The sequence below is a fragment of the Geospiza fortis genome, unplaced genomic scaffold (genome assembly GCF_000277835.1).
Source record: "Geospiza fortis unplaced genomic scaffold, GeoFor_1.0 scaffold217, whole genome shotgun sequence".
NCBI classification, from domain to species: domain Eukaryota; kingdom Metazoa; phylum Chordata; class Aves; order Passeriformes; family Thraupidae; genus Geospiza; species Geospiza fortis.
In genome coordinates this window covers 2,607,015-2,626,808 of record NW_005054392.1, presented here as the reverse complement: position 1 = coordinate 2,626,808, position 19,794 = coordinate 2,607,015, and the positions used below count along the sequence as shown (strand labels likewise).

General features: G+C 38.1%; 1 protein-coding gene across 1 annotated transcript in view; it reads right to left on the bottom strand.

The window, feature by feature from the left end:
• Positions 1-1,216: 1,216 nt before the first annotated feature.
• The window catches only part of STX7 (syntaxin 7), a 30,821-nt gene continuing 12,243 nt past the window's right edge, over positions 1,217-19,794 (bottom strand). The window contains exons 3-10 of the mRNA XM_005425667.2: positions 11,587-11,656; positions 9,960-10,050; positions 8,193-8,330; positions 7,485-7,537; positions 6,720-6,810; positions 6,009-6,081; positions 5,178-5,260; positions 1,217-2,626 (exon numbers count right to left, since the gene is read on the bottom strand). Coding sequence (XP_005425724.1) covers positions 2,534-2,626; positions 5,178-5,260; positions 6,009-6,081; positions 6,720-6,810; positions 7,485-7,537; positions 8,193-8,330; positions 9,960-10,050; positions 11,587-11,656 — 692 coding nt within the window. The 3' untranslated portion in view covers positions 1,217-2,533. The remainder of the gene's footprint in view (positions 2,627-5,177; positions 5,261-6,008; positions 6,082-6,719; positions 6,811-7,484; positions 7,538-8,192; positions 8,331-9,959; positions 10,051-11,586; positions 11,657-19,794) is intronic.

Genomic DNA, 19,794 nt, shown 5'->3' with positions numbered 1-19,794 from the left:
ACCATACCTGGCAGAACATCCTTGTGACTTCTGAAAACTGGCCCATTGTCTCATCCAGAGGTAAAGAGCTCCAGTACCCCACCTCCATAGGATTCAAGGAAGAATTCTTTCATCTGAGAGCATGTGGGGGAGACACCCCCACACCACAAACAGGGTTTTATTTCAATAAATCATGAATGAAAGAAAGCAAGGCACCCACGGGCACTCTCAGCAGCATTCTTCTCCCTCAGAGTCCCCCAACCACTAACACCAGAGAGCAGCTGAACAGGCACATGACTCTGAAAATAAAGAGACAATTCCATGTGGGAAATAAAGACATGCACACAAATCAGACACAGAAGAGCAGAGACCGCAGGTTGCGGCAGGGGTTGGGAAATGCAATGCTGTGAAACTTGCAGAATTTCCAAGTTATTTCGTGCTGTTGCCCCAGCTTGATTCTCACCAGCTCCTCATAGTGGAAGCTTTTATGTACTGGTTATCCCACCTTGCAGTCATTACTGGACAAACTCAGTAAAGAGGGTATTCACCCCTTCACAAGGTAAACAATCAAACAAGATGGTAAATATACCATCTTTTCCTAAGAACAATATTCTTCAAGGTGCTATGCATTTTAGTAGAGAATCCTCCTAATAGAAAACCAAACAAGAACAAATGCAATGTAATGAGTAGCAACCATAGACAGAATTTCTGATCTGTCAGGAGTCAGAGGTGAAGTTCTGCTGCCAAAGAGCTCTTTTCATTCCTCAGCATGTCAATGAAATCAGTCACTGACAGAGACAGATATGACATATTGCAACAGGGAAAAGATTCTCCAGGGCAAATAGGATTAGGTCATCCTTCTGTGCATGTTTGCAGTAGCACAAAGAGTTTGTTAAACAGTAAAGCCAGGAAATTTCCAAAGTCAGTTTTAGACAATTCATTGGTAAGAAAGCTACCCGGTTAAATGTTGACTGCTGTTCTAGTTTAGACTAGTGTAGTCTGAAACCAAAAATCCCAGAGCATTAGCATCACTAGCTGGGAATGCAAGATCCAGAAGTATTCTCATTAACAATGTGAAGTACAGTACAGGAAGAGAGATTTCCTGGGGCCACCTCACCAGCTGAGCTAAAATTCTCTGGAGTTCTTCAGAGAAGTTTCAATTATTCACATAAAGGCAAAGACAACAGCTGTACTTTCAAAGATGGATTCTGAAAAAAAAAAGCAACTAGTAGAAAAGTGCACTCTTTAAAAGACCTTTATTTTGATTGCATGGTTACAATTCATTTATGCTTACAGTTAGATTCTTCCCAAATAATATTTCATAGCTCACCATGTACACAGTGTATTCTCTATCATTCTGCTATGGAAGAACTTTATAAAATACAGATTAAGTGACTTTTTTATCTGTACACTTTTCAGATTAGTTAATCAAGATTAAGTAAAAAGGCAAATAGATTAATTGGCAAAAAAGTGGTTTTACATTTTTAATATATTAGTACAAAATGGCACAAAAGGAAAAAAGGTCATTTTAAAGGCTATAAGCATCAAACTTTTTAAATGCTTTCAGTCAGTTCAACTGATTTAACTTAATTTCAAATACCAGTGTTGAACTTGGAATTGAATTTGTAATCTTCTTTTCTTAAGCTGTGTGATAGACATCGCATACAACTTTGCACCTGTTCATGGAAACTAAATCACAGCAGTTTCAGAACAGTGACATTCAAGTGCAGCTAGGAAGTTGGGAATTTCTATTCTTCCCAGTAAGTCTATGAAGTCACAGACTAGAGCATATTTTTGTATAACCAAATTCACTCATGCACACTTCAGATGCAAAGATACCAGACGTGTGCAATAAAACACAGTATTTCTTAATGCAAGGACTGGAACAAAAAATTCACATAACTACATCATTCAACCTCCCTACCTTTGCAGGAGGCTTCCAGACATAACCATACTTGATGCCAGATATAGATATAAATGGAACATTTAAAAGATTTCAAGCAAACTGAAGGCTTAATTCACAGGCTTCAGGTATAAAAGAGAGATCACATCAACTTCAGCAACCTATGTTTTATGTTTGAACCACCCATATCAAATGGGTAGGTGATTGTGATGGAAGGGAAAGAGAGAAGAAATATTTCTAACTTAAAAATAAATTCTGAGATGTGAATTTGTTGCCTCAAGCAACAATTCAGGAGTTTGTTTTGGCAGCAATATTTAGCAATACCCCAAAAGATAATTACCCACCCTGTCAACACAAGTTATCATTACTTTGATTAGCCCCCTAAACCTTAAGATGTTTCTTGCTTAAGTTAACGGAACAGTTTATGATCTTGATTGTTATTTTCCTGGTATGACAGCACCCACATCTGAGAGGCCAGGCAGCTATAGTGATGGCAGTACTGAGAACATTATTTCTGAGTTTAAAACAAAAAGTCTTATAAAAAAAGTGTGATGAAGTACAGAACCACTATTTTACTCAGCTTCACAATGAGCAAACCATGACTATGAATTTCCTAATTTAAATACAAATCACAAAGCTTTCTCCAGAGACTTATCTTGCAATTAACCATATGATGACTCCAACAAGCAATGCTCCAACAGCAAGTATAATAATGAGTATGCACATCTTCTTTCGAGATCTTTGCTGGCAAAAGAGAAAAAACAAAGTTGATTGAAAACTGTACCACATCAGAAAACTATTCAGATGCTTTTATGGTCCTACTACTTGCGCATTCTAACTAAATTGTGTCCTTACATATAAAGACAATCAAGACATCTAAAGATGTTTAAGGAAAAAAAACCTATCTACATTACTTTATGGCTATATTATTCAACAGAATTATTTCAGTGGTATTTTCTGGTACACATAATAAATTAATTAAAGAAAACACAGTAATGTAATGAATGGATGTAATCAGAACTCCGGGGCAAGTAACATGAGGTGACAGCATAGAGAGGAAAATGGACAATCAGTTGCACAACAGAGAAAGTAGAAATGGTCTGCTAGAAAAAAAAAGACTATTAGTGTATATACAGAAAGGAACAACAGATTAAAATTTTGGGCTGCTATGTATCCATTCACAGTTATTTTAAAGGTGTTTTTGCCAAGTTTTTTAGGTAGAACTTGCTCCCAAAGAAAACAAAAAAAAAAAATACCACAAACGAAAGAGACATGACTAGAGAACCACTTAAATACATGTCATTAAAATAAAGTCCAAGCTATGAGCATGTTGAGAACTTTCACATTTCCCATACAGGTCTATAACTTGAGATACCAAAGCACTCAAGAGCAGCAGCAGTCTTTCATCCTTTACCTGAAGGGTATAGAATCTGAAGGTTTCCTTCAGAGGATAGAAGAAAATTACCAAATGGGTTTCTCAGACTTGCTAATAGCCAAGGAATAACAACTCAGATCTTGGGATTCTAGGCCATAGTCCCAGAAGTAAAGACAGTCCGTGCTGTACTTGGCAAAAGTTCTTCTGCCTCGGTGGTTTTGATGTTTTGGGGCTTTTTAATTTTTTCTCTCTGAAGAACATCTGTGTCAGTTCTTCATAGAAGCTGTCAGTTCTCTGACCAGTAATAGCCAGACCACCACATTTCATAACAATTCTCTTCTTCTAGTTTTATTGTCTCATTGCCACTTCTCCCACCATCAGGCTAAGATTTCTTCATGTCATTGTTTTATTTGCTAGAACTCAATCAGCTTGCTGGAGTACCTTCCTCTTCTGTCCATTATCATCTCCTTACACTCACAATCTCTTCCTTCTGCATCTGGCTGACCCCCCTCTTACCAGAAATTCACTGAAGTCAAACATTTCCCCTGTAATACTACTTAGCAAGGCATGGCAAACTTAATTTCAACATACAACTGATCATCCTTTCCACAAGTGCTGAAGCAGCCTGGCTTTGCCCATATTGCTCTGCTGTGTGAATGCACTCCACAGGGCAGATGGATGATACAGAGCTCACCTAACCACAAACAGGAGCTGTAGGAGTATCAACAGCCTTGTCCCTCCCAGCATACCTGGGCCTCTAACACTTCCTTGAGAGGGTCAGGCCAGATACAGTAGTTGCTGAAATTTTTCAGCACCTTGGAACAAGGATAAGTTTTCAAGGAAAGGAAAGCAGATCCAAAGCAAACTACACAGTCCTTTCATCCAAACATAGAGCAACTCTGCAGTGTTTGGTGCCTCTTGCAAGACCCACTGAACAGAAGCTTGTCAAGTATTGATAACCTTCCTTTGAGATCAGAAGATCCTTTCCTCCTCAAAATAAATCATGAAGCTTTTAATTTTAAATTTCAACCAGGAAACTTATACCTTCCACTGAAATTTTTGGCTGCTATGATTTTTTTCCTGAATTTTTAAAGTATCAAAATAGGAGTCATCAAACATACTTAATGTGACAATAAGTCCCACTGAGAATACAGTTCAAGGATGCATCCCCTCTCCTACTTCTGAAATCAGCAGGCAGTCTTTCAGACATTCTGTCACTCATTTACTGCTCTAGCTACTACTAACACGCATAAGAGGATTTTTTTAAAAAGAAGTCTAAGGACTAATTCTAACTTAAAGGGGAAGATTAATTACTAATATGATTATTTCTAATAAGTTCCAAAAATGTTTCAAAGAAATGGCATTTAAAGTTATTGAAGGTCTTTTCAAAAAAGTTTGACAGTTTAAAATATGTTTTTAGCATCAAAGTAGCAAGTAAAAAAAGCTGGATATATACAGCTTCAGGGAGATTTTAGACAGCAAAAATTGGTAATAACTGGCCACATTTTCAGAAGATTTTCCTGCCTATCTTCTCTACTCCTCCAGTGATCTCCAAAGGCTTGCTCTCCCATATACAGGAACCTTTAACTTTTTGAATTATAAAAGTAGGAGTCTGTTTGTGTAAGGTTTTTTTGTTGGTTTTGGGATTTTTGTTTGTTTGTTTTAAGTAAAGGTGTAACTCCAGGCACTCTCATAGAATCTCAGAAAATACTGAAACAGTCTGGCTGGAAACAGCCTTACAGGAAGCCCAAAGCTTTCAGAAGTCACTGACTTATTTTATATTGACCTAGAAATACCATTGTAGTCTAACATAAACCTTTAAGTCTCCAAACTTAAGGCAACTTGCTAGGCAAAATCTGAAGTGCATAAGAAAGTGTAAGTCAGGACTACTGGAGGACATTTTCACACAACTGGTGTTACCTGGTAGTTCGCTGCTCTTGACAGCTGCTGGTTTGCTTGCTGCACATGTACATCTGCACTTTCCACATTGGCTTCTATGCTGTCTTTGTTTTGAAAAGAAAGATTGCAAATTTTGTTAAGTCATAACCCAGACAAAGGTTTGGAATGCTGAAATACACTTGAGAGCATACAAACAGCTACCCCAAAATGCTGTTGTCTTCATCAGTATTCATCAGTGTACCTTCTATTATGAAAGCTTGATCCATCCTACACTTATGCCTGAGCTCACTCCAGAACTGCCCAGGCAATAATTGGCTGAATTCATGTCAGGCAACAGCTCTCCTGTTCTGCATGCAAGGCTAAAACTTCGATACCAACCAAGGCAGAAGTTTTTCAGTATTTCTACCTTTTTTTTTCATTTTTAAATTACCTTTTACTTGTCCTCCAACTTGCTACTGACTACTCTCTGCTCAGATTAAAAGAAGTCCTAAGGTTTATGAAACAGAGGCGATGGACCAAACAATACCCAAGAGGCATGATTCTAGTTTGGTGTTCTATCATATTGACACAGATTGTATTTTTTCCAATTTTATGTACAAACAGTTCTAAAAACTACTTTAGAGATATTTTATACACATGAAAAATTACATGCTTTAAACTAGATTTTAAGCACTCTTTCTTACTGTATTCCCAGTCATCTCAGCCAGTCTACCCATTAGTAGGTTCTATCTGATTTGCCTTAGCGTTGATAGTGTCATTAAAGGAATTTTTCAAGCAAAAGGAAGTTCTACACTGCAGCTCGCCAGAGAAAGTGAATAAAAAAATTTCAGGTAATATTTGAATTGGACTTACCTATTACATCACCTTGTTCATGAATCATCATTCCTAGATCTTTGAAAATTTCATTGATGTCCATAATATCAGCCTGCAAAATGAAATCATTAATGTACATCACACATTTAAGCATCTATGTGCATTATTTAGATAGAAATACTGTTCTTTCTCCTCCAGGATGTGCATCCATGACTCCTTATACTACAGGATGAAAAAAAAATCCTTAATGTGCTTATTTTAAAAGTTTTTCTCGTACTTTGAGACCAAGTTCATGAAGCCCTTACTTACAAGAGTTTCAATGAAATAGAATGAAATGTTCAAAAAAGTCCACTTAAAAATGAACACGATGAACAACACATTGGAAAGACGTGTGACAAGAGGTATAATTTTGGTACATTTATGTTCACTGTTTAAAACAGTTCTGTTTTATGACCATATTGGAAAAAAATTGTATGTATCTTTTCTTGCAATCACATAAGCACTCTTATTCCACAGCAGAACCACTGAAGTTAAACACAGTATATCAAAACATGGCTTTCATATAGTAGATTTCAAATGTACATTTCACATCTAAAGGTAATATTTGCAGTTTGAAGGGAAAAACCACACCCACAGACAAATCCAAACTACTCAAGATTCATGCCACCAATCAATGTTCATGCTCTTTTAAAAATGCTATTTCTTTGGAACATCAAAAACATGTTCTGCTGTAAAACCACTTGTACTTACTTCAAGCTGCCTAATGGAAGATTCCCTCTCCTCAATAAGACGGAGGTCATCTTCTGTAATTTCTTCATCTTGCACTTGTGTTTGTGGTTGACTATCACACAAAAAAAACCACAAAACCGAAACCCATGCAGAATTGAACAAACACAATGAGAAATTATTCAGAAGGATAAAACTACAGTTAGGTACATAGCACATTTTACATTATCAGTCAATAAAATGTGTGGTTTTACCCTTGTCTGTGCCTGGCTAACAGAAATGGTATAACCATCACAGCTGTGGTGTAGCAGAGCTGCTGGAGCAGTGCTGCACAGAGCAGGGGACTGACTGGAAATTCTAAGTATGAATACAAGGTCAAAGTTCCTTCTGAATTATCAGAGTAACTGCAGAGTTTACATCTATCTGAGTAACAAAAAAGAATTTGAGACTAAGAAACAGTTCTTAAAGAATATGGAAGTAATGGGAGTTCCCAGTAAACACTGGGCCCTTATCACAAAAGTTTTACTTTATTCAATTTGGAGTCTTGTTCCCTAAATTTGGGCCCCAGAGAACCCAAATGCAGCTTAGGGGAGCTTAAGGACACGTCTGCAGCTGAAGCATCAGGATAAAAGGAGGGACATTATGTGAACTGCTTCTTTTTCTCCCCATGTATGCCATCAAAGTATCTTCTTTATGCTAAACACCAAAAAAAATCATGGCCAGCTTGCTTCCCTGCAGGCCGTTCATTATTCTGAGCTAGGATAAGGCATATTAAGTGATTCAACCTACCTGTCCCAAGAGACAAGTGTTCCTTCTTTGTAGTTATCTTCTGGAGCCCCACCCTACATGATCAGTGTTTAAAAATATAAATAAAACATTATACCCCTGAAAAGAGCACTGGCAGCATTTCTATAAGGAGTCAATAGTGGGAGGTTTCTGGTAAGTCAAACTGAAACATGATTCAACACGTTCTCTCTCATCCTGATTTTGCTTTATGCATGCATAAGGCTGAAATATGAGGAAAAGCATTCAGCTCACTAACTGCCTGCTACAACTTACAAGTATAGAATGTGTATTGGCACAGAGTGAAAAGGCAAAATTGATACACTGACAAGGAAAATCTGAGGCTATTCAGCACTTCTCCACCTTAATACTCCACTGAAATCTGGCAATTCATTCTTCCCCAAAAGAAAAAATCTGTTGATATGTACAGGTAGAGCAAAAGCATTTAAAAATCTACTAGAAGTTGCTTTTGCAAGATTACAGCATGAACACAGGGGCAGTTCATTCCTCTGTGTGACAAAGGAAAGGAAAAAGTAACAGTTGTCCAGGGAGGGTATTACAACTTAATGCAGCCTTTACTATGAAATCATATAGCACATGTTCTGCAGCATGTAGACTCAGCTATAAGCTAAGTACCACCGTGGAGGCAAATCTGACACAGAACACCACTAACACCAATGTAAAGAATATAGTGGCACATTTTCTGATACTTACAGACACCCTTGAGCTGGCTCTTACTCTGGCTACAAAGTCTTTTTCCTTCTCAGCAGCTTGCCTTTGGAGTCTTTGGAAATTTGTTAGTGCTGTGGTGAACTCTCCCACAAGACGGTCTTTCTGTATTTTTCTTTGACGCTGTAGGAGAAAAAGTTTTACCAAGTCAAATGAGCTCAGGCTTTTCAAGGCTTTACTATTTCCAGTCTGCTAAATACCAAGGCATATATATCCTTCCTTCTAAACTGGTGTAAGGGAAGGCTGTCAACAAAACCATTTGCAATTCCATGGACAAGCTTTCTTTCCTTCTAGGATAACATAACCACACAAATTAAGGTATTTAAAGAAGAAATCAATGTATTTATTTTCATTTAACAACTGTAAATGAGCAGTGATAAGAAAGCTTCTACCTTCCTTACTATCCACTGATTGTAAAATGTTCTGCTTTGTTGTGAAATATTTTGACACCAGGAATGCTAAAATATGCAGAGGTGACTGAATATAGAGGGGAGGAAGGGTGCATAAAAGAAAGAACAGAGCACTTAATATGTATTTTACATAAATGCTGGAAATACATATTGAACTGAATCCAGCAGTGGGTTCACATACTCCCTTAAATCCTTTAAAACAGATCCAGAAATACTTGTCCTATCCTTTCAGGTTTGTTTTTTTTTCAAGATGTAGTGAGGGGAAGGGGAATATTGGGCACTCAGGAGAGCCTCCACCATATTTTCCTAAATATATGCATTCATCAACCCTTACAATTTTCTGAAAGGTTGTCATTTGCCATTCATGAATCTGTTATTTATGCATTTCATTAAGAAATAGCTTTGATAAAAGGGTAAAATTAACCTGTAAAACTTTTCACTGTGAACTTTTCAACTCCAGATAAGCAAACAGAAAAAACCCAACAAACTAAAGATACTTTGCCAAAACTAGAGGTTATATACCAAGATCAAGTTCTAACACTGCTGTTAGAAGTTTACAGCTTGACAGGATGAGCACACATGGATCAAGGCCTGCCATTTGAACTCAGTGTTTCAAGACCATTCACTTTTCCAAAGGCTCCTTACTAACTACCCGCAGACCAGGCTAGTTGTTTAAGTGACAATAATCTGAATCCATGTTTTCTAGGATCCTGTTGTTCTTCCCTTATTTAAGTGACAGATTTTGCTAGGATAAGAAACCACAGGAGGGCAGACAGGAGTGTGCTAACCACAACAGCCACTTCACATATTTCTGACTGAAAGATTTTACACACACCTCAGAAAGAAGATTGATTTAGTAACAGCTCCTGTCTAGTCCTCTTGAGAAAGGAAAAGCCTGTGACAAGACATAGCATATGCTGATCTGAATGATGCAGAACAGACATACTGTGATAATCAAATTATTCAGACAGTGAGTGAACAGTGTTTTGGCACACAATTCCTTGACTCTGGAAGCAGTCAGAGTGCTGGCAGAGTCAGACACAGCATTGCTGCAATGGATTACAAAGTGTCCAGCTACCTGAAAAAGCAGAAAGGCACAGAACATCGCCTTGATTCCCACTACTTCAGTCACACTACTTCGTTCCTGATACATAAAAACAAGTTTGGGACAAGTCTGGATGGCAACAAAATATTCTTACATTTTAGTGTGTTCCCGCATTGTGCAAATATGTTGACTAACTAACGAAACAGTGCTTTGAAAACAGGAATAAAGAAATTAAGTGGCTCAAATACTTTACATGAGCCAACATAGTCAAACAAGCCATGCTTTTTAGTTTTATACCTGTTCACTTGTTGCAGGCAAAGATCCAAACTCTTTAATGTATTTGTCAGTTTCTTTGGCAAGTTGGTTGGTGTATTGCTGCTTCTGTTGCCTAAAACCAAATGCAAATTTTTATTAGAGACCATCAGGTTACTTTGCTAATTTCACTGATTCTCAAAAAAACATCAGTACTAAAAGCTTCTCTGAAGCACACAAGGCCATCTTTATTCTGTTGTTTGCTGTAAAGGCATGAAATCATGGATTCCAGGCAAGACAGGTGTTGAAGAAGGTGTATTCTGCAGTGTGACAACATAATTAATAATTACTCACTTTTTTTTTTGCCCTTAGGTTTCCTCTATTTTATTCATGTGCAGTAATACATTTGTAGCCATTATGAATACATAAATATACTTCCGATTTTATCACACAATCCTTTAGCAATATTCACTTTTATTTTGTTCTGAAGCAACTCAAATTCTTTACCTGCTTTGGTATCTTCCCCACTCAGTCTATATAAAAAGGGTTATCTGGAAAGCTATTATCAAGACATCCACATCAATATTTAAAATAATCAAGTAACTCTTGGAAAGGCCAAATATTCAGACAAGTGAAAGACCAATAAAAACTCAAGCAAGTTTACATATATACATAAATTATTCCAATAAGGGTCTGAAGCATGTCCTTAACAACAGTTTCTGCGCTGTTTAGGTGTGAATTTATGCTTAGATATTGTTGGGTTATTGCATCAACTGTGTATGTATGTTGCTCTTCACCTATTCTCAGTCTCCAGTAGAATATCCCCTGTGGATTGTAACTGGCTAATGTTATGGGCCCTAAACTCAGGCTGTTATGAAGAAATTTCGCTGTTCACCAAAATGAACATCACAACTTTGGTCCAACACACACCTCCTCCTACTAGTCAATGGCCACACAAAGCATGAAACACACAAAAAATGCCAGGATGTGTACATGTTGCTTACAAGCATTTGTGATGCTGAGATTAACGTGGTAAAGAAGTTTAATGAAAAAATCATACTGGTTCATTACACCATGCAGAAAAGCAGAGAACAGCTGCAGTCTCTCCTAGAGGCATGCTAGAGAAAGTCCACCTTTAGGTGACTGAACTCCAGCAGAGCATCTGCCTTGGAGTCTGATTTCACTTCTGTTATGTTACTATTTCTGGTAGGTATTTATTCTATAATGTCACCCCTTACTGTAGCTTTCATCACTAAAAATTATATTCCCCTTCCTCTCCCAGTATTCCACCTCACAAAAAGCCCATCCCAATATATTCATTACATTGTGACACTTCTACAAGCAGATTGGAAGCATTGACTGGAGTGGAGGGGTGTGGGGGTATGTTTTTGAGAGTGATACTGCTTTCTATTAGTGCCACTTTGTTAACAAACAGCACAGGTTTTATAGATGCACTGGTACTGCAGGCAATGTGCATGGGCAAATCAGCAGATTCGAGTTTACAGTCTACCCTACTTTATAAAGCACATCTCAACATCTAAGTTTCAAATCTTTCTCTATGCTCACCTTTCTCAGGGAAATCAAGCACTGCCTAAAAGAAACCCACCTCATCACCTAAGAGGAGATTGTTTACAATGCAATGAAATGAAGTGTTATGATGTGAAGTACTCACAGCTGTTGCCTCAATTCAGGCGTGTCCTGTGGTGTTCCAAGCTGATGGAGTATTCTTTGTATTTCAGCAGCTGTTTGTAAAGAGGAAGAAAAATTTGAATGGGGCAGAGACAATTGTTATTCAGTTTAATGCATTTTTGCTTGACAATTCTAAAGCCATATAAATAAATTGACAGAAATGGATATGCAGGAGTTTTTCAACCTACTACAAAGATTCCATTTGTAAGTCCCAAAACAACTATTGAGTGATATTTGCCATGTCAAGGACAAAACCTGAGGTTTCTTATGAAGGATAGGAATGTATTAAAATCTTTAGGTAGAAACAGGCAATTTAAAGATTAGTCAATGATTTCATTATAGTAAGTCTAAATCAGGGGTTTTATTATATTTTTTAAATAAACAGTACCATTCTTATTCTGGTTTATTTTATATATATCATTTTGGAAAACCATGTGGAAGACTTCTATAACATTATCTTACACAAACATTTCAGAATCCATGCACCAATGAAGAAACAGCAATAAAGCATTCATGGATTAACAGTACATTAAAAAGGAAATAAAACTGGTGTGTCCAGGTTTAAATTGAAATTTTAAGAATCTTATATTTTTAAGTCTGGGATACAAAACTGCCAGTGATTTTAAACCTATTAGTTTTGAACTGTAAGAAGTGACATAATGTCTGAGCCTTATTTTCAGCCTAATATATTTTACTGACTTATGAGAAAGCAAGGAGAAAAATGGACAGAAACTTAAAGGATAGGTAATTTTTCACACTGCAAAACTTATAGTTTCCCTGCATTTCTGTGCCCCCCACCCCGGCAGACTGGTGTACCACACAGACAGATATGGTATGATATTATGTGGGATTCTCACTTCCTTAGCTCACTATCTATTTTTTTTCCCTGAACACAGTTAAAAATGCAGTAAGTGACAACCCTACATAAGGAAGAAAAACATATTAAAAAAGAGAGTACTTTTCTATGTACTGTAGAAGTTATCTGTTGGAAACAGAACTACAGGTAAGAAAATAAGCTGAGTTATGTTAACCAGTTAGATAAAACTGCAATTCCTTAAAGCATTTTTATTATTAATATTAATTCTGATCTTTGCTTCATAACAAATCTCCAGTGAATCCCCAGTGAATGTTGTATAGTTGATACTGGATTATCTGCACTGTTTTACAAAACATCCCAATGCGGACAACTGCTATAGCAAATACTTTGTGTGCACACCCACGTAATGAATACAACAAAACAGGAAAGTTAGATTTACATGAGGTAAAAAAATCAAATACTTCAGGCAAGTGTTTTTGAGATAACTAAATGGCATAAACTACTAACAGAATTTCTGTGCGGAATAGCACTGTAAGATGGGTTTCGTGCGGCTTGTTTTTTAACTGAGCTGAAAAACAGCAAAACACGAGCGAAGATTTTTGATTTTGGCTACTAAGGACCAGCCCTTCCCTGCCCCCTACCTGCTGGGCAAGGCAGTGTCCGCCTGCCCGCACTTCTAGGCAGCTGCAGCTGCTCACAAACACTGATTAACACGAGCTCGGGGTAATTAAGCTTCTTTTTTAATGGCCAGTGTAATGCATTGTTTTAAAACAAACAAAAATATAACTGGCTGGTGTTATCTTCAAGAACATAGAGTTTTAGTATCTAGAAAATTGAACACTAATTATCCTGTATTTGCTCCAAGGCGCTCTCCCTTCTGACTCCAGAGCCGAGGAGCTCGGTTACTCGTATGTACTTTGAAAAGGGAGAGTAAGAAGGAAACCGAAACAGAGAAGTCTCGGTGTGTTCTACCGCCACCTAGAGGTGCATTATTTAACTGCAAGTGAAGAAAACGCAGGCTCGTGTTGTTCTAAATAAGAATTCCCCGAAACATGGCCTACACTTAAAACATTTGCATTCCAAGCTAACTGCATATTCATGCTACTTCTAAAGCTGAGCACAAGTAGATAATTGAGAGAAAATTAAAAGTCAGCACTGCAAAATTGGTCAGATATACAATTCCAAAGGCAGAGTTCGTGGCAGTTTAGGTCTTGTGATTCAAAAATTTAGCATAAAATTAAAACACATTTTACCATGAAGTCTGTAAGTATGCGTAAAAATAGTAAATTTCTAATAGGACTTCAAATCACAAAGGGGAAAATTAGAAAAAAAATCCTAAGGACTTTATTATTATAGAAAGCATTTTCTATGATTCCTATAATTCAGTAGTTTACACTTTAACCTTTCAAAGTAATGGGTATTATTGAAAAAAATAATTATTGTTTATAGGAAGTATAGCAAAAAATATTTTCATAGGAAAATGAAAATGCCTATTTGAGTAAATAAATAGAAAAAAAAAGCAGAAAAAGTAAATTTTGGCCAATAGCCTTCAGCAGCACTCTGGAAGATGCTTCATAAAAAAGCCAAAAACAAGTTGGTAGGGCCAGCATAACAAAGGAAGTGGAGAAAGTGACTTTCCTGAAATCTTGATTTACAGTATTTACCTATAGATTGATGAGTTAAAGAAATCCAGTCTTTGTACTCCTTTGTATTAATATAAATATGCTGGCATGTATACAGACTAAAAAATACATTCTTTATAGTCTTCTAACTCTTTTGGTTTGGCTTGTTTTTACTGATTTCTCACTGTAGCTACTTCTCATTCAAATATTTGATCTAATATTATAGATATAATCACAAAGCCACCTAAAATATAGACATTCAGTTTATAGTGATAGCTTCATGAACAAAATTTTTTAACGTGATTAAAGATATTACCATGGGGATCACAGAGGGAAAGGGTCTTCTTCCCTCACATGCTCACACAGGTCTCACAGAAACTGATTAAAAGAAAGAACTAGCTTTGCAACTCCTTAGATCACAGGACAATATCTTTTCCTTTCCTCAAGGGAAAAGCAGGTAGCCTTAGTGTCTCCTACTAAAGGTTAGACTGCAGAAATACCTCTGCTTGTTCCTGCCATTGCTCCATGTGTGAAACAAGCAGGGAGAAGAACCAAGCAGGCAATTGAGAGTGAAACTGCTGAAAACCTGGGATTACTCTTTGGAAAACTGAAGTTCCTAAATTCCTGATTTCACTGCTGATGTATTTATAAGGGTACTGCTTCCTTCCTTCATTTAGCCAGGTTTTCAGCCCTGTGTAGGGAGCTCAGGCTGGCAGATCACAGCATCTGCTCAGGTCCCCTCAGTCCATCAGTAACGCTCAAGTGTCCCAGAGAGCCAAAGGCTTAGGCCTAGCTCACAAAGCCCTAGCACTGCACTGCAAACATAATGGTAACAATCAGGGACCCAAGATCACAGCACAGCTTTGACAGGTTCCTAGGCTGCTTTACTCTTTATGGCTTTCCCTTCTCCAATTTCCCAATTCTTCAAACATCCCAGAGAGTTCCAAAAGACAGGAATAATCTAAGGTCCCTCCTCTCCTGGACATTACCAATCCTGCCACGGAGACTGACTGGATCTTGTGCATGATTTTAATTCATTTCAGTGCAAAGTCAGACACTGGCTCACGTGAGCACTTAGGCTCCTTGGCACGCATAGGTGACTGCTGGACTTTGCTCAGGAGCTGCACAAGGGCACACACCATGTGTGCACGCAGGCGCTCTTTACCAAAGTCACCAGCGCATGGCAACAGCCTGCAAACTCCTGCAGCCACTTCACGCTGCTCATCAGGGTAGATGTTTGCATAGAATGGAAATCAACAGCTCTGCCACGGCTCACACTGCATTGGCAGGACAAGCACCTTGCCAGCTGTGGGCTGGCAAATAAGAAAGCAAGTCCACTTTGGAAACTGAGCAGAGCAGGAAGTAGGGTACATGACAGCATGCAAGCAAAATGCATTTTTTCCCAAGAAACTGCTGTCTTGCATGCAAAGGAATCCCATTTTTTTCACCTGAAAATTAGTCTTGTCTTAAAAAGAAGCAATACCATAACATTAAGAAGACTTTCATTTGTCTTTGCAGCATTCCTGATCTAGATGTCACAATACACAACTACTAGCTGATAAAAGCTACTCAGCTTCTCTAAGGCTGGTCACATGCTCAGAAACAGGTCAGACATGGTTAATGATGAGCCAGAGAAACAATTAAGACCTAAGCTGAATTCCTACAGAGAAAATTATTCAGGAGTCAGCTCATGTTTATTTTTACTAAGCCAAACAGTGGTTCCATTTCTAGTCAGTGGAAGGCTCTTCCTCTAGTTAAGGAGAACATAAAAAGGAAAGTAGTAGTCTGATATAAAAGACTTCCTTTTCTCTACAAGAGTCATGGAAGTAGAGATAGTTGGAGTGGAAATATTTACAATGTTGAACAGGTAGGAGTACTTGAGAAACATGTTCCTGACTGATCTGTAATACATAAAAATTTTTTCATAAATAAAACCATGCTTCATGTATTGGATCACACAACTACCCTTGCTTTAGGCTGGCAAGCAAAGAAGAAAGCTTCTCTTCTTTCTCCTCATCTTGTCTTGTTTTTCAGACAGATTTGCAAGGCTGTTTCATTACTGCAAGTAAATCCATGTTGACATAACTGATGGTGCCGGTCCTTGAAATCAGAACATTTAAAAGGTGGCATAGGAAATTTTAAAATTAAAATACAGGCACAAATAAATTATTGCAATGAAGACCAAAATGCAAACAACTTCTTTACTCTAATATTGTGGGTGCAAATAATCTTAATTCCAAACTGTGAATTAGTAATCACTGTACAAGGTGTAACACCACAGCATTGCTTCAGTAGAAAAGGCAAAAAAATCCCCACCCAAATCCTTCAATAAAACCCTAGTGTTTGAAAGGCAATGGATCAACTAAGAGAATGGAAATGAAGAACAGAGTGGAGGTCACCTACCTTCTCTGGCACAGCTGAGAAGTGTCCAAGACTCTTACTGATGTTCATCTACAGCATTAGACAAAGGAAAACTGAGGATGGTCTTACTTTGCAATGTTTACCAGCAACTCCAGCTACAGGAGAGAAGCTTTCTCAAGCTACCCACAATCAGCTGTCTTCCTACCTTAAACTCTCTTCTATTTCACATTTGGAAAACCAAACTTTAAAACCCCAAGTGGCCATGACCAAGCTTGTTGCAGCTTTATGAGTTGAAGAAAGACATGTATCAACAACATAATACAGAGTTCTAAAAAATTTACCTCAATATAGAAGCATGAAACTGAGGGCAAATATGTTTAATGAGTGCTGCTTATTACTCCACTGCAGTAACTTCACTTCTTACTTGGATCGCACAAAACTCCTTTATAGCCATCCAGCAGCTGTTTCCTTCAGCTTCCTTCAGCCAGATCCACCACATTGCCCAGTTTCATAAAGCTATGGTCTAATGCTTCCACAGAAAATGTGGCACTCACTGGGTGTGCATGGAAGAAACACCAACAGCAACACTGAGCAACAAACACTGAGGCACTGCAGAGAACAAGAACCAGACAAGCAGGAAGGGCAAGCACAATGAAACCTGCCTGACAAAACAGCAAGGATTGGGACCTCACAGGAAGAAGGAGCAGAACAGCTCCTCCTGAATGTTAATTGTAATGGTTCCACCTATGTCACCATCCTATACTTAAAGAGTGACAGACAGGATTTTAGTAACTGTCTGAGGTTCACAGGGCTAAAACAGCAACAGGTATTTAAAGACATTGCTTTTCAGTAATTTTCCTTATTCTTGAGCCCAAGGAGAATAAACAGAACCGGCAAAGTGTTCTTTTGTGTACACAAAATGCAACATTTTATTTGCTCCATGTGAACCTTATGCTCCAACTATGGCTTCATAAGGCAAATAAGCAGGACCAGCACAGTCACCTTGCAGAAATGCTTTGTCAAATACCTCACACGCGCTGCGACCGGCTCGGTAACTATGAAGAAATCTCCTACTTCTTCCCAGCTGAACAAGTGAGTCAACAAACAGCACATCCGGTTACAGATTAATTTGTGTGGAATTCAATAAACTTCTGAGTCCCTTCAGAGCAGGTTATTGGAACAACAGAATTATTTGTTGAAATTACACGAGTTCAAACTGCTTTTGCCTGGGGACAACAAACTTCCTCAATTTATTCAAATCCAATTTGATGTGTTTTCTTTCTGCACTTCAGCTGAGGATACTTGACTAAAGATGAAGAGATGCTGCAGAAAACATTCCTACATCAAGGAAAATTAAGAGAGACACATTTTACAAGGGCACCTAGTGATTGGACAAGGAGGACTGGCTTCAGTCTGAAAGAGAACAGGTTTAGGAAAAAAATTCTCTACTGTGAGGGTGATGAGGGACTGGAAGAGGTTGCCCAGAGAAGCAATGGATGCTATGGATGCACCATCTCTGGAAATCTTCACATCCAAGTTGGATGGGGCTTTGAGCAATATGATATAGTGCGTGGCATCCCTGCACATGGCTGGGAGTTGAAACTAGATATCTCTAAGGTCCCTTCCAACCCAAGCCTTTATATGACTCAGTGATTCTGACTTAGTTGCAATATCTTCATCAGATGTAAGTGTTCTGTGTAAGACCCTCTTTAAAGATATTAATCCAGTTCACTCCCTCAAATTTTACATAAATCACAATGCCACAATGCTGTCTTGCTAGCCCTACTTTAAACAGGAGTGACAGTTTCTCAAAGGAATCAAATCCAGGACACCAGTCAAAAGAGACCAATTTACACCAAAAAGCACCTCCAGGAACTCACCTAATTGAAATCAAACATCCAAAAACTTCAGTAATTTGGTTTAAAGTTTAATTTGCTTTATTCTGTCTAACTCAGTATGTAATACTGATTATTCCAAAACAAGAGAGTGCATCAGCACAGAAAAACAGCAAATTATGCATGTGTGGGAAGGAGAAAATAAAATGAGGATGGGCCTGAAGATTGTCCCCTGAGTTCTAAAGACTAAAGACTTAGTATGCTTGGACTAGTGGGAAAACATCCAGTCTTGTAACCTTTTCTTTATATTTTGTTACAACTTCTGGCATTTCTAAATAGAATCATGCCCCAGAGTGACCAGGAACACGAGCAACAATGCCTGAAGTTCAGGATCTGCCCTCATTTTCTTTCAGTGCTGTTGTAATTATTTCATTCTAGTGTACTCCCATCTATAATGGTCTTTCAAGGACTGAGTGAAGTGGGGGGATTGAAGTATTGGCTGTTCTTCTAATGTGGGCGTAGAACATACTAAACACACATTGTTAAAGTGCACAATAACTGATCATGCAATCAATTATTATAGCTCAGGCAAGGTGAAGTCATTAAACAAATCCCTTTATATTCTTATCCTAAAGTGTCTCTGGTAACTTTCTGAAACCAGAAGTTTGAGCATTTCTCTAAAAAATACCAGTAGCTTATTAAATTATGAAAATAAAGCATAGTTCCTCAGTAAACAGTAACTGCACAAACACCATAACCCAACCCACTTCCATGAAGGAAGTCTAGTTTTTAAGAGGCCAGGTCACTACTGCAGCCACCTCAGGAGCTGACATGGAAGGAGACACAACACACCACAGACTGGTCAACACAAGCAAGTAACTGCTACTCACAATCACTGACCTGGGCTTATTCTAAGCCCTGACAGGTGTCCAGCCCCCAGCACAGCAGTTTTATAGCAGATTTGATAGAGGGCTCACTGTATAATCAAGCTGCTATGCAATCTCCTGTCCATATGGAGGTAAATCCAACAAAGCTGAGCTGCAACACACATTTTAAGCACCTTAGAGGGATCTGAAATAGAACTCTCTAGAGACAGGAAGAAGCATGAGAACTCTGGCCACATCCCTTCTCCTCTGCTGCAAGTCCAGGCTGTTTTGCAAAAGTTATCTTGTCAAGGTGAGTCCATTTATACTTGCTCCATCAACAAAAGCAACAGTTGCAGTAAAATTGTGGATGTCTTCACTGGCCACCTTGCTACTTATAATAATTGTCATGCAACACAGTGTCAGTCAAGGAAAAAGTCTCCCTTTTCTGCATATACTGTGCTGGGGCATACATGGAACACTAATTTTTTCAATCTATTCTGGTGCTAGCATAAATAAGTCCCTGCCCCTCTTGTGCAATGTCATCCAAATAAGACAAAGACAAGACAAAACACAAAAAAATATGAAAAAAAATCCCAGATTCATAGACAAATCTGTGAGGCATGCTTTCTTAAACGTATATGCTATTTTACACAGAAAAAACCCTTTACGAATGGCACGGAAATGATTCAG